Source organism: Callorhinchus milii, unplaced genomic scaffold (assembly GCF_018977255.1).
Source record: "Callorhinchus milii isolate IMCB2004 unplaced genomic scaffold, IMCB_Cmil_1.0 Scaffold23, whole genome shotgun sequence".
NCBI classification, from domain to species: Eukaryota; Metazoa; Chordata; class Chondrichthyes; order Chimaeriformes; family Callorhinchidae; genus Callorhinchus; species Callorhinchus milii.
This window is the reverse complement of record NW_024704764.1, coordinates 818,216-833,814: the sequence shown is the minus strand read 5'-3', so window position 1 is coordinate 833,814 and position 15,599 is coordinate 818,216. Positions and strand designations below refer to the sequence as shown.

Below are 15,599 nucleotides of genomic sequence, written 5' to 3'. Positions count from 1 at the left end.
ACAACGGAGCCACAGAAATTCCCAGTTCCTCATCAACGAATGGAATGTAAGCTGCAAATCCATATTTGTAGGGATTGATATATCACTCAATCAAATGCCATAAGCAGACGAGCAGTCAGTACTGCTGCAGAGCTATCTGCTGTTGATAGATAGAGCTGTCTGTCTGCATCACGAGTGGAGGTTAGATAATCCCTGTTGAACCGAATTAAATCCATGGGTACAATTCTAAATGCAATTCTGTAATGAGCTTCATTGGCTGGTTTACACTGACTGGAACAAACAAAAGCACTTCAACACCTTTACAGAAAATATAGAATAATTTAATAACATGGTCTAAATACTTGTTCTGAATTTCCATGTACATTTACAACATCCATCAAACAGTGTTAGTGTCAAGGTAAAAATGCGGTTCACTGAAACAAAGTGGTACAAAGTGAGAGATCGGAGTATTCCCTGACTTTTCTCCCAGCCTTTTTCCCTGGTTCCACTACAATTATTTATGGAATAGTGATGGAGGCTTTTTGTTTTCTAAAAGATCCCACGCATGCATCAAGCAAATGAATATCAGTGTTCACAAGCATGTGAGCAACCTCATTGTATTGTTTTACTTTGACATTGACCCTTTCCTTCCTGCAACAGGTAGCAGGAGATCAAACACCAGAAAAGGTTCAGTAAGTTTAATACCAGAAACTTCAGCTGCTTTTCATCATGAGTTGCCGGCACTGCTGGGCTTGCCTCCGCTAGCAAACTTGTAATATAAAAACGGTATCAGTATCTGGGCTCTGCCAGTGCCCAAGATATCCCAGGTTCCGTCTCACTGCTTTACGGCATCATTAGAGCCACTAAGTTGAAGTATTATCTCGTAATTCATTGCCAGACATCTATTGTCCTGTAGTTACTCTGTCTGGAAATTACATGGTAATTTCTATAAATTTATATTACCTGGCTTTAGTGGCTCATGAAGCTGTACATTCCAAGTCATCGAACAATATGGTAATTATATGGCATCAAACGATAGTGTTGAATATGTTAGCTCTTGTTTATCTTGTTAAGAAGGAGAGGCAGATTACATCAAACCTAGTCATAGGAAAGTAAACTGGTATCTTTCATAATGTCTCCAGACTCATATACAAAGATTTTTTTTTAATTTTCGGTTTCAGTACTTCAGAATTATGAGCCCAGCATTTGTCTAGGTAATCGTCAACCTGAAAGTTAATGTGAGCTAATTATAATGAGCAAACTCAGAGTGACACAGCAAAGAAAAAGAATCATTTTGGTGCTGTGTTTTGCGGCTGTACTGCAAGTATCTATTATGCCTTACACAAAAAAANTCTAATAGCTGTTTCAAGGTCGATAAAGTTGCATATTAAAAAAAATTGTATTTCTCATGATAGATTTTAGCCATGATAGTCATAAAAAGAAAATTCTTGTATTGTGTGCTTGTAGCCTGAGGCAAGCCCAATATTTCACAAGGCATGAAAGCCAAGTGGGAGTCGGCAGTCAGCAGACTCCTCACAGTTGGGATAATACTCTTGTAATGACTGAGCAAGGCATTTTTCCCTCAGTATCACTGATTACTTAATCGCTTTTACGTCAGTTGTTTAAGTTAATGTAAGACAAATGAGCATTTTATGGTAATGCGATATACCCGTGTCTGTGGATGATGGCAAATAAAGTTCAAACGGGCTAAAGATCTCATAATTTGTTCTTGTACAAGAAAGATGAGAAAAAAAGAATCTTGGGGAAAAATAAATTGAGTTAAGAAACGGAATTTCGGAACTGAAATGTTATATATTTGGTTTCAAATATTCAGTAGGTTTGTTCTGCAAAGATTTTCATTGTGATATGAATTCTAGCAAAGCATCAGGATATCTTTTCCCTCAGGCGAACTAAGAAAATCCCACTTTTGTGCCTTTGTTCTGCTTGTTTCTCTCCTTTGTTAGTGTTTTATCAAAGTGCACTGAATAAACTAAGTCTTGATTTTATACTGCGTGCTACTATTACATTTTAATTTGTTCATAGTTCCAATCAGATTACATTTTTCTACAATACAAGACATAACAGGATGAGGCCATTAGTTACTACCCAGCGCAGATATCTCATCAGTTTGTCTCTGGTGACTGTGGTTCCTGGAAGTACAGAACGACTTGGGAGAGAGTGCAATGGGATGCCAGTGGGCAAGTCTGAGAATTCCCGGAGGTTAATACATCATAATAATAATACTTGCATTTGATATAGCATTTATCACGTCTTCGAGATGTCTCAAAGCGCTTCACAGAATATACTGTAAAGTGAATTGACTGTCATGGATTGAGTGACCAATTTTTTTTTGAAGGATTTATTAGCCCCGGAAAAACGATCTGCCAATCGACTAACAACAGAGGTCTGTGGAGTAAGGAAACTTGCCCAATATTTCACCCTGTGCTATACATATGCGAGCACCTCCAGTCCAGCCACTGGAAGCAAACAGCCCATACAGTTTAGTAGGTAAATAATAATCTATGCATTAAATATAATCAGGAGAGTGTCTCAAAGCACTTCAAGGAAGTGCTGTAAAGTGTAATGACGGTTTGGGAGGGGAGTGAATCAGCAAGAGTTCCCACGATACCTAGTAATCCTGATGAAAACTCTGTGCGTGTACAGAGAGAGGATGAGAACAGGATGGGGCTCAGCTGTAATCCTTTCTCATCCATAATTATTGAATAGCCTTTCAGCACTTACTGAACAGTGGCAATCCGCAGTGCCAGAGGATTCCAGCACTTCTGAAACTGTACCACACTAGTCATCATCTTAATAAGAAGAGAGGTACAGGGTATGTGAGAGTGTTACTGGAGTCCTGTAGTTCAGTGGTTAGAGCACTCGCTTTGCAAGTGAGAGACCTGAGTTCAATTCCAGGCAGAGGGCGAAACCTTGGGCAAGTTTCCTTACTCCACACAGAGCCTAATAATAATCCCTCCAAAACCAAAACAATAATAAATTGGTCATTTTCAATCTACGACTGTTTGTGGGACATTGCTGTGCGCAATTTGCTGCCGCGTTCGCCCACAAATATACAGTCAATTCACTTTACAGTGTGTTCTGTGAAGCTCTTTGGGACGTCCTCCCGACGTGAAAAGCGCTATATTAAATGCAAGGATTATTATTATTATTATTATTATTACAGTGAGAGGTGTGGGACACATCAATAGTGTGTGTTGCAGGAGGATCCAGTGTGTATCATAAAAACATAAAAGAGACTCTTCCAGCACGCGTACATTTGTTTACTCTTCTCCAATACATTTACGCTGGTAGATTTCTCCTCTGAGAAGTAAGTCACCAGTGGAGAAACTCCCTCAAAAAAAGGTCAAACAACCCAGAACAATAGTTTAGGAATCACCAAGACAGTAGAGCAAGAAGACATAGGTTTAGAGTCGCAAAGAGCAGTTTCAGGACCAGTACCAGGATGTTTTTCTTTAGTAGGTAATTAACAACTGGAACAAGTTACGAGGAAGAGTAGTTAAGATCAGGACACTGGAGTAATTTAAAAAGCAGCTTGATACTGTGGTGGGAGAGCAGTAGAGTGGGTATTCTGGAGGGATGGGCCTTCTTCATCCGAAATTATCTTGTGATCTTTCCCTGAACTCCCCCTCTCTTTCCTTAATAGTTGACTGAGAGCTCTACATTAACCTCAAATATTAGTCTTTCATTGCCTTGGCCTATTGAGTTCTTTGAAGTATTTGATCACCTTTATCAGTACTTACCCCCAATAACCTTTAACCTCATCTTCAACCAGATGTTCCAACCATTCCCTTATGAAAGGAGTTAGGCGACATACGACAAAACGTTTAACAAGTACCAGGGAGTTTGCTGTGCCTATCTGCTGCTCTGCAGAATTGTACTCTTCCAATTTCCAGCCTTGCTTGAGGCTAGTCATGTTTTGTACTCTGCCCTGTTCTGGTATCAGGGTTTCAATTAAATGAGTTGGTCACATGAACATTATCCATGCCTTTCAACATCTGACATCTAGATCATTTCTATCTGTCCCCTAAATTGTTGCTACAGTGAGAAAAGATTGAATATAATCTGGCCTATACTCCTGGTTTAGGATAATCCTTCCTCTTCCGAGATTCAGAAAACTTATTTTGACTTATAATCAAATGCATTAACCTCTTGGAGGTGAGGGAGAGTTCAAAAGGAGTTTTGCTGAGAGAGAGAGAGAGCGAGAGAGATCAATACAAGGAACAAAAAGCTTAGGATTCAATCTTTATTTGAAATGATGTTTTAGTGGAATTTATGAACGTTTCTGAGCCTTGCGGAGCCTCTCTCGCCTTCTCGAGTCTCATTTAGAGTCATCCATTGAGAAAGAGAGGAAGAGAAATACCCTTTGGCGGGTCACTTTTCTTGTTTAGGCCCAGGGTTTCACTGGATCTGCCTTGGAGGCCAGCAAAATAGTACTACAGCCATTCTGTACTGCATGATTCTTTGCTCAAGTGAATAATACATACATAGGTTCAACATTCTCAGGAAGGGGCCTTTGGATCAACGCAGTGCCGTGCTGTATCTTATGGGCCATCTGAGTCTTAGCAATGAGCTGAAGCCTTGTGGTACATCTCATTGCCAAGCTGACTTATGTTAGTTACTGCTCTGTAGCAAGAACACACATTTGCAAATTAATTTTATGTATAATTTAAAAAGCTGAACTGAATTATTAATGAAATAGACCGCTCTAAGAAATAGACCGCATGTTTCTCTCTCTCTCTCTCTCATGGCTGTGTAAGGAACCACTATTAAATGAGCTTCAACAATATTAACCCAGTTCCTAATAGACATGGACCTACAGCACAAAACTGACCATCTTTCCAGAATATTAATTCCACTGTTATCCCATTCCAGCATCAAGCTGTTTCTTAAATGAATCCAGTGTTTTGGCCTCAACTGCCCCTGCCAGTATTCCGCTTGATTCCCCTCTGTGTACAGATATACTTCTGAAATAAATGTCCAGCTAGGACCACACTTTAGCATGTAAAGAGGAAGGAGAATGAAAGTAACCTGCAAAGGTTACTCGTATGCTGAATTGCTTTTTCCCATGAAGAAGTGAACATCTTTCTCACTCTAGGGACTGCTTTCTCTTCTTCCCCCACTGACTGATCCAGACAAAATTGTATTTGCAATTCTGCCCATCAACAGCGCCTGTATTTAAGATGTGATTAAGTGGCTATAATTGCCATACGGGAGTGCAGCTGGGTGTCACCGAGGACAGACTGATTTAAGTGAGTCAACGTGTACTTCTGTTCCAACCTGCCACACTCCCACTTACCACTTGTGCATTATTGCTCAATTAACAAAAGCCATGTAAATAGTGCAAATCAGTGTTCTAACGGCTACAACCTCCTCTTAAACAGGAAATCCCATCTCCAATTATGCAAACTACTACCGAGGCCTGTGGGATTGCGCTAGCGAGGGGTCAGACGAGCTGTCGTTTCAGCGGGGAGACATGATCCACATCCTGAGCAAGGTAAGACACCAATTGTTTATCGTAATGAGGAATAAACACAAGCAACTTCTTTGGAACTTGACCTGTCTCTTCAATTCCTCTCAGTCCCTTCTGTTATAATGAAGTGCCCAATGTGATATATATACACCGGATGCTCAATCCACCCATCGCATCCACAACTCACAGTCTCCTTTTATATTCTTGTTCTATCCAACCTTCAGTTGAGGTCAAACAGAGAGGGCAGGTGATCTGGCATCATCACCCAGAGCATGCTGCTTTGATATTGGTCATTTCAAAGGGTACAAAGAAATGTTCACCCAGATGTTCAGCTGGTACTCTTCCCCCTCCCTGCTCTTCTCCCCACCCCTCATCCCCTCTCCTCCCTCTCTCCTCCCTCCCTCTCCTCCCTGCCCTCCTTCCCCTTCTCTTCCCCCTTCTCTCCCCGCCCTCCTCTCCCCCTCTCCTCCCCCTCTTCCTCACCTCTCTTGCCTCTAATACTACTAATGTTTGCCATTATATAGTTTGTTGTTTCAATCAAAGCAGCAAACAAACATAGGAATGTATCAAGAAAGCACACAACTTTGTAGGTTTACACCAATCTATCATTATCACAAAAGAGTAATACTTCAATTTTTTTTAGCAATTTTGTCTATCACTAGAGGACTGCCATGAATGTGAGTCAAGAATTCCAGAGTCAAGTTCCCAATTAGAAATTGGATCAGCGAATGTTAAGGTCTAAAGTGTTTTGAAACAGGATTGCATTGTTTTTTACACAGACAATAATTAATGAATGGAATAGGTTAATAGAAAAGGAGACTGAGGCCAAAACACTGGACTCATTAAAGATCTATTTGTTGCTGTGATGCGAAGAATGTAAACTGAGTATTCTGGAAGGATGTGATCAAATGGTCTGAAGGGTCTTTACCATATTGATCCTGTGGTCATGAATCTGCAACTTTGCTTGGGTGGGTGGCGTCAACAACAACAATTTGCACTTATACAGCGCCCTCCGCACAGGATAGCGCCTCAGAGCGCTTTGGTTCTGGATCAGAAGGTCCACATATCCCAATGTCCCTTTCCTGTAACTAATATACAGCACTTAAATAAATCCAGAACTTGCTGGAAATCCCACGGCCAGTCAGTAGCTCTGGGACACTACCCTGCGTGAGGGGTGCTGTATAAATGCAAGTTGTTGCTGTCGTGTCTGAAAGAGGTTCCCGTTCGAGTTGGAATCCTTTATTGGATGAAGCATCACGATTAGTCTGCCCTTCACTTTCGGGCGCTGATTTTTCTGCTGTGAAGTTCTATCGCGTTCTGTGTTTATTTTATACTTATAGGTTTTCATTTTATCCACATTTCACACCATTTTAACTTTCTGTTGGTTTCATTGCATTTGCTGTGTTTCTCCATCCCCAGTGCTCCGTGTGGCTATGAGTGGCACTGTGCTCCATTCTGACGATTCACAGGCAGCACAACGTAGGGTTAATGATTCCGATGTTGCTGTCAGACGTTCAGCAAGAAATAATTGCAATTGATTACAGAGAAATTCTCTATTCTTATATATAATATAAGTAAATGGGGCCAATGAGGAAATGATTTAAGGATCTGGGCGTCTGGTAAATTATGTTCCGACAACATTCAGCATTAGAGAGAGAAAATTATTCTTTCTCCCATTTTGCTTTGCTGTAGCTGTAGTTCCAGTCCCAACGCCCGTGAATAATTACTTGGTTACCGGCTGGGATATTACTGTTTCCAGGCGATTATTCACTGGTTCAACTCCAGGTCACCTGTGCCGCACAAAGGCTTGAATTGATTGGCCTATTAGCCAGTGACAGAACAGCGGTGAAAGAGATACACCATCATGATGGGTGACTGTTAAGAAGTGCCATGTTTTTAACCCGTGCAGGAGACTGACACCTCAATGGATCTTGTGCTCTTCGTACATGGTAAACAAGCCACTTATTTCCACTCTCTAATCATGATGCATTAAGAGCTCTCAAACTCTGTCCTTGAGAGATGTACAGAGAGGCTGTGAGGGTAAGAAGGTTTCCCCATCTCAAATTTCCTCCCCTCCCTTTCTGAAAGGCCGCGGCCCGTGCTGGGATACAGCTTTGCAGCAAGTGGAAACCTACTGGGATCTCCATTCTGACAGAGCCTGTCAGCGCGGGCACATCACAGCTGATTCCTACATTATCCTCAGCGAGGGTTCATACATTCGCACTGTCCAGTAGACAGGACAGCATTCGAGAGTGAGAACCTAATTTCTTTCTTTCTAAGCCCAAGAGCACCGAGGATTTAACCTGTAACCTGTGTTTTGTATGGCTCAGTTTCATATTGGGCAGTGATGTTGCTGACTGAATAGAGTATATATTCACGCTGAGACTATAATGACATTGCCCTGCTATCACTTTTCTCTTCACCTTTACATACTGATTCATAGAGAAGTCAACTGGACTTGTGCTGCGGACTGCTAGCCAGTGGCCCCTGCTGGAAAGTGTGTGCCATCGCTTCCTCTGTTCCTCCTTGGAGAATGACCAAGGTGAGGTATCAAAGATGGCTGATACCTGTGATGCTGTACCCATCCCACTCTCATTGACTAGAGGAGACGAGAAAATCGAAGGCTAAGAAAGAAAGCACTGTGTACAACCACGAATGATCTAATTCTCGATCTTATGAGTGTTTTTTATCGCAAAACTTATAGGAATATAATTCAATTTCTTGCTACGTGGATGTGATTTTCCCACTGCTCCCTATCTCAGGCAAGTCAAGCAAAAGCTTTGGGAGGCAAGTCACCGGTCTGTTTTTCGTCATGGCGAGCCCAGGGTCTGGTCACCTGTCCAGGAATTGTCAGAGCAGTTTGTGCTCTAGTCAAAAGTAATCCGAGGAGAGGATAAAGAAAAAGATCAGCGAATGACACTGTCTTACTCTTTTTGCTGGGTCATTATGTGTCTAAATCGATCGTACCTGACAGGATGTTTCTGTAAAACAAAAAAGTCCTACTAATCTGTGGCCTTTTGAATAGCAGAGGTTTTTGAAGCTTTTGTAGCACTAATGAGGCGAGCCAGAAAGGGAGAGGGGGCAGGGTGACTTGTAGCATTACAGTAACTCAGCCTGCATTGGTTGCTTTACACACAATAAGATATAATCGATAGACCCAGGAAATCCATTCTTTGCCACACAATCCCAAAGCAATTTGAGGACATGTAAACCGAGAATTAAGTGGCCACCGCAATTCTACTTTGGATTCTTGGAAGTACGGATCAGTTGCGAAAAATAGTAATAATCCTGACATCTGATATAGCGCCTTATCGTGTCCTCGAGACACCTCAACACGCTTCATAGAATTTACTGTAAAGGGAATTGGCTTTATATTTTGTGGGAGAAAATAATTAATTCATTAATTTATATTGGTTAAGTTCTGAATGTCCAGGCTACCCACTGTGAACATCTTGCTACAACACAGTTGCACTCACGGCATCAAGCTCTTTTTAAATATATTAACCAGCCTTCGTGATAAACAATTCCAGCCATTGATTATCCTCTGTGTGAAGAGATACTTCCTGGTGTCTGTTCTGAAATTACACATCATAATTTATGCCCTCTTCCCCTTTAGTTTAGGCGTATCTGGAAGCATTATTCTAGATTTACTTTCTCAATCCCATCTAGTATCTTATTTTCCTGTTTGAAGTCCCTTCTGAGATGCTTATTTTCAAGACTGAAAATAGCTTAACTAGTTGTTCCTCATATCTCAGCCCTCTCAAATTGGGGGGGTCATCCTCATTGCTCTCTTCTGCATTACCAGTAGGTAGTTATGTCAGAGTCCCCAGAAGTATTCAGTACTTCGGGTGTTACTGATCAGAGAACACTGTATCGGCTAACCATGACTTCAGGTGATCTAGACTCAACTGATTCAGCAAATAGCCCAATATCCTGTTGTTTGCTCCGTCACACTCTTTTGATATGGCGAATGAAAGGTCAACTAATATCCTTGAGTCTTTTTCAACTTAATTTGCTCATGATCAGCCATGGTATGTACTGAATGAGCTTCCTTTGTAAGATGATTTGTAAGATTCTGTACGGCTGAACTTCCACACCACACGAGCGCTATCGGATTATTGGTGAAGCCACACTTGCCAGCAGAGGGTAATAATAATAATAATAATAATCCTTGCATTTGATATAGCGCTTTTCACGTCAGGAGGACGTCCCAAAGCGCTTCACAGAACATACTGTAAAGTGAATTGACTGTATATTTGTGGGCGAACGCGGCAGCCAATTGCGCACAGCAATGTCCCACAAACAGTCGTAGATTGAAAATGATTCATTTATTATTGTTTTTGGTTTTGGAGGGATTATTATTAGGCTCTGTGTGGAGTAAGGAAACTTGCCCAAGGTTTGGCCCTCTGCCTGGAATTGAACTCAGGTCTCTCACTTGCAAAGCGAGTGCTCTAACCACTGAGCTACAGGACTCCACAAATTATAGGGTACTATAATGGGATTGCCGTATACTAATCTATGTCCATCTCTTATCATTGATGCCCAGTGACATCAGTTTGTAATGTGGGATGTTGTCAAAGGCCTTTTCAAAGTTTAGGTACACTACATTATGTGATTTCTAATGGTCACCTCAACAACAAAAATAACCTCTAACCTTGCACCTTCTCGCTTGCTTCCTTGGTATATCTGAAAGTATTGCTTCTGGTTTGTATTATCTCTATCAGGTTCCCTCTGAGATATTGCTCTTCTTATTCTGTGACAATGAAGCATCAATATACAATACGCAGGCATGTTCTCTCACCACAAACACACATATATGTACATTTATAATTTAAAATAATACATTGGTCACTCAATCCACGACTGTTTGTGGGACACTATTGTGTGCAATTGGCTGCTGTGTTTTACCATTAAATATACAGTCAGTTCATAGAATCATAGAATATTACAGCAGAGAGGAGGCCATTTGGCCCATTGTGCCTTTGGAAGAGCTACTCACTCCCCCACTCTTTCCCCATACGCCTGCAAATTTTTCCTTTTCAAGTACCTATCTAATTCCCTTTTGACAGTTGTATTTGAATCTGTTTCCACCACCCTTTCAGGCAGTGCACTCCAGACCAATTCACTTTACAGTATATTCTGTGAAGCGCTTTGAGACGTCTCGAAACGTCTTTGGGATGAGGTGCTATATCAAATTTAAGAATTATTATTATTCCAGAAAGGGACACAGATTGAGCAGCACATAAATTGCACACGCACATATTATATCAACCCGACTGAGGCTAATGCTATGATTCCCCCAAGCAGCATTCCTCCTCTGCATCCAAATGTGGTGAAATTGCAACTACTTGCACAATCTCCTATTCTAACTCATTCTTTCCTGAGATCTCAAGACTACAGGACTTCTCTCTTCCCTTGGTCTTTCCTTCAGTCTGCTGCTTTTAAAACTCAAGTGTGGCATCAGTCAACCACTTCCTGATTTAACTTGTCTTCTACCTCTCTCTTTCCAAACCTGATGGGGTTCTGCACTAGAATGTTTAAAAAAAAAGTACTTACACATGCACATCCACACATACAAATCAGAAGAGGCAATTTCGAGGTACCACATTTGTGGAGGGGAGTGGGTGAGGAGTGCAGTGAATCTTATTCTCTGCTGGTGAGTGTTGTTTCTATTAGAAGCTCACATCACCAAGGTTGGTAAATATACCGACAGTGGAGAATCGCTTCTCACGCGCACACGTTTGAGAAGTCGATTAAAGGCTTGTTCACCCAGCTGCATCGTAATTTCATTTTGGAAGGAAATTTTCAATCTGATCTCAATTAATTGACAAATTAATCTTTCATTGTCACAGAATGTAACACACATGCCTAGACAGCGCTTTGGTTTCTGTATCACTTTGTGCAGCTGAATATAAAATAAGTGCTATTAAAAAAAAAACACCCATCTGGTGTTTTTATCTCCAAGTCCACCGGCAAGTGATTGAATCTGACAGTCTGTACAGAAAATTCAAATAACTCCCATTCAGAGTGGGTCAAGTGGAAAAATGAACGATGCTGTTATTTTACGGAGGATGCTGGTGTCTAAGTGAGGAAGATGCGAGAAATATAACCCACTTTGTTGTGACCTTTAGTTTGCGAGTGCTAATTAAACAAACTGTTTTAACTTTACTGTGCTTTATACAGGCTGCAACTCAGCCATTGACTGTTAATTGGTTAAGTGCACAAAGACCAGTCAGTACTCTCGGCTCACGTTTCAATCATTCAAATCATTTAATTGATTTAATTGTTTTAAAGGCTCGTACAAAGCTACTTCAAAAGTTATAATTTTACAGTGAGTGGTTCAGGATTTATCAGTGTTTTATGAAGAGATGTAGAGAATATCACAGTGGGAGGTGTGGGTATAATCACATTCACAATCAGAGGGGTGAAGGCTATATAGGAAAGCATGAAGTGAAGATTGGGGGATATATCAGATTGTAGGATATATCAGGATAGATGTGGGATGATTCCGTGAGAGGTACATCAGGAGTCACATTGAGAGGTGCAAGGTAGATCAGTGAGCGCTACTGTGATGAGGGTGGGGTATATTAGGGTTTTGCAGTGAGGAGTGTTGATTATAATCTGCCGTAACATCGGTCTTTTCAACCGCACTTTCGGCCATATTCTCTTGCTCCCCAACCCCACCAAGCTCCGAGTCAGCTGTGTAAAATGCTTTGAGATGTCCTCCTAAGTAACTAAGTTTATATTTGTAATCTTATATCAGTGATACAATGGGGTGTATCAGTGAGTGTTAAGTGAAGGATATCAGAAAGTATTATCAATAATAATAATCCTTGCATTTGATATAGCACCTTATCATGTCTTCGAGACATCTCAAAGCGCTTCACAGTGAATTGACTGTATATTTTGTGGGTGAAATGCGGCAGCCAATTGTGCCCAGCAGTGTCCCACAAACAGACGTGGATTGAGTGAGCAATTTATTATAATTTTTTGGCGTACAAATTATTACCCCCAGAAAAGCGATCCACCAATCGACTAACAACTGGGCTCTTACTTACTGCTATGGAAACAGAGGCGTATGGAGTAAGGAAACTTGCCCAAAGTTTCACCCTAGCGGGAATTGAACCCAGGTCTCTTGTTTGCAAGGCGGGTGCTCTAACCACTGAACTGTATTAGTTTGAGGATTGCAAAATAAATCAGTGAGAGGAACGGGGTTCATCAGACAATGTTGCATTAAGAGCAAGAGCCCCTGAAGCAACAGCTCCTCCAGCAACAAATGCAACGTGTACATTCTGTACTGTCAGGTGAGAAGCTGCCAGTAGGTTTGTCTTGTATAAATCTTCCAAAAATCTGTCTGGGGTAACATCAACACAGTGTAGTGCTCCCCGGTGAAGTATTATTGAACAGTCTGAGAAAACATGCATTTCATTTTTTTTGACATTTACCCAGAGTAGTCCAAGTAAAACAGATTGAGTCTGCAATCTTCCTCAAACACTGTTGATGCTGAAATCATTGTTCATGCTTGAAACAAAAAACTTTTCAGATATCAACAATGCAATAAATGTGGTACGGATTCAAATTAGAGCACTTATTTATGATGAACACAACAGAAGTTTCCGTCTCCTGCTCCCAGCAATCGTGAGACACGAGCCACATCTGACCTGTATGCCATCGAAGAGGAAAAGACGATCTCATTGTCTGTCTGTCATTTCCTCCCTTCCTTCCTTCCTTCCCCACCCTTGGACCCCTCCCTGAGCATTAATATCATAGCTGAAAGACTGAATATCTTAGAAATAAAATCATCTGTATTATGAGCAGTTCAGCAGCTGCTATTTTAAGTCCAGTTTGCTGGGATGGATCATGGGGTTATGATGTGTTAAAGACCAGTTATTTTCATATTGAAGGGTACAGTTGTAGTGTGTTAGGTTCAAAGGTGGATTGCATGACCTTGTACTTCAGGTGGCCTCACTCCACCTCTGCTTCACATTGAGTGCGTCCATTTCTCAAACTGCTGACTTGCTGAGGTAACAGGCACTGAGTGATCTCACGCACTGACTGTTCTTTAATAATAATAATCATTGCATTAGGTATAGCACATTATCAAGTCGTAAGAAAGTCTCACAAATGCTTCACAGGATTCAGTGAAGCGGATTGACTGTGTTTTTGTCAGCAAACACAGCAGTCCAATTGCACACTGCAGTGTCTCACAAACAGCCATGAAATAAATGACCAATTTTATTTGGGGGATTGTTGGCCAGGACACCGGGAGAAATTCTTTCTCTTCTCGAATAGTGCCATACGATCTTTAACGTCCATCTGTCCAGGCAGACAAGACCTCGGTTTAACGTCTCATCCGATGGACGGCACCTCCGACAATGCAACACCCCCCACCAGCACTGTGCTGGAGTTGCCATCTTGGACTATGTGGGTTCATGTCCTGACAAGGAAGTTAAACTGGAACCTTCTGAATCAGTTACCACTGAGCCAAGCTGATACACTTATGTTAATATAGGCAGTGAGCGTCCATTTAATAATAGGTTACATCACAGTCAAACAAACCTCCCTTTACCGGATATTTGTGGACTAGCGGAAGTTACTAGACAACAGAATCCCTTGGATTGGGAAGGGATAAGATCAGCCAGTCTTCCTAATCCTGATCACTATCCAGTGCCCTTTGCTGGATTGTGCCTGTGTGTGAATTTCATTGAGGACAACATTGGGCCCAGCTGTGATGCCACGTACAATTGAATAGCCTCTCGATGCTCACAGATCAGAGTCACAAGGGTTGTCTGTTTGAGCAGGAATAATAATAATAATCCTTGCATTTGATATAGCGCTTTTTACGTCGGGAGGACATCCCAAAGCGCTTCACAGAATAGACTGTAAAGTGAATTGACTGTATATTTGTGGGCGAACGCGGCAGCCAATTGCGCACAGCAATGTCCCACAAACAGTCGTAGATTGAAAATAACCAATTTTATTATTGTTTTGGGTTTTGGAGGGATTATTATTAGGCTCTGTGTGGAGTAAGGAAACTTGCCCGAGGTTTCGCCCTCTGCCTGGAATTGAACTCAGGTCTCTCACTTGCAAAGCGAGTGCTCTAACCCGCACTAGTTAGTACCTTCAAGCGAGGAGGAGAGGAAATTGGAGGGAAAGAAATTGGAGGAGGAAGTGAGAAATGTTTGAGAATGCCTTTAACAAATTATTTCTTCAATGTGGTGATTTGACCTTTAAGAAAGTACTTGATGCTTGCTAGTGAGAGCTCACTCATGTTTGGAGAGAGACTGGTGTGATTTGTCTTTCCTCAGGCTCCTTGTAATTTGACCACATGATCGTTGTAAATTTACCCTGAGAAATGAACTGTGAACATGAACATTTATATGGCGCCTTATAGCTTTTCTCCGACACTTGACTATGACCTCATTGATGCTTACTGACATTTTCTGCCCTTTTACTGTGTATTCTAGCCTCCAGCATGACCTGGCAAACACAGTCTTCTTTTCATACATTGTGGCCGAGTGTGTAATAGTATCATCCATTAGCCTCACATATAGGCCGAAACACCACAGATATCCGTTACATATCAGGCATAATACATTCATTATTGTAATGTGTCTTGCTTTTCAAAAGTATTATCTGTAAATAAGTAAATTAAAGGTAGAAAAAGGCCTGTTTTGCAACAAAATTCATGTCAAAATTTCTGATGTTGAAGTGACTTGTTCTGTTGGCTTTCCTGATGCCTCAGTGCGTAAATTATTCTCAGTATCCGTGGTGTAGGAAGGTTGAAAGCCACACAGCACAGGATTCCCATTCCTGATTGCCATCCTTGCTGGAAAGTGTACATTGTGTGAACGTTGGGTGAGTTGGAGGCTCGATTGTGATTCTTTTCCTGGTTGAACACCCTGCCAATAGTCACTCTTTAGACTTAGGCATGAATAATGGCCACTTCAGCAAGTTACTGGAGGGCGTCTGACATCCGGGGAACCATCACTTCAGCAAGAGTCACGTCTTCAGGAGAGCAGGAGGGAAAATAGGAGTAAAACGGAGTAAGGGGATCAGTTTTATTCTCCTCACAATAAATAGCGATCTTTTTACTATTTCTTTTGTAATGGGAAATCCCACCATTATT

The 15,599-nt window shown here is 41.4% G+C and overlaps 1 protein-coding gene across 2 annotated transcripts in view; it reads left to right on the top strand.

The window, feature by feature from the left end:
- skap1 (src kinase associated phosphoprotein 1) overlaps positions 1 to 15,599 on the top strand; it is a 224,681-nt gene that overhangs the window by 183,751 nt on the left and 25,331 nt on the right. For both annotated transcript variants that reach the window (XM_007904379.2, XM_007904380.2), the window contains one exon: positions 5,382 to 5,494. In XM_007904379.2, coding sequence (XP_007902570.1) covers positions 5,382 to 5,494 — 113 coding nt within the window. The remainder of the gene's footprint in view (positions 1 to 5,381; positions 5,495 to 15,599) is intronic.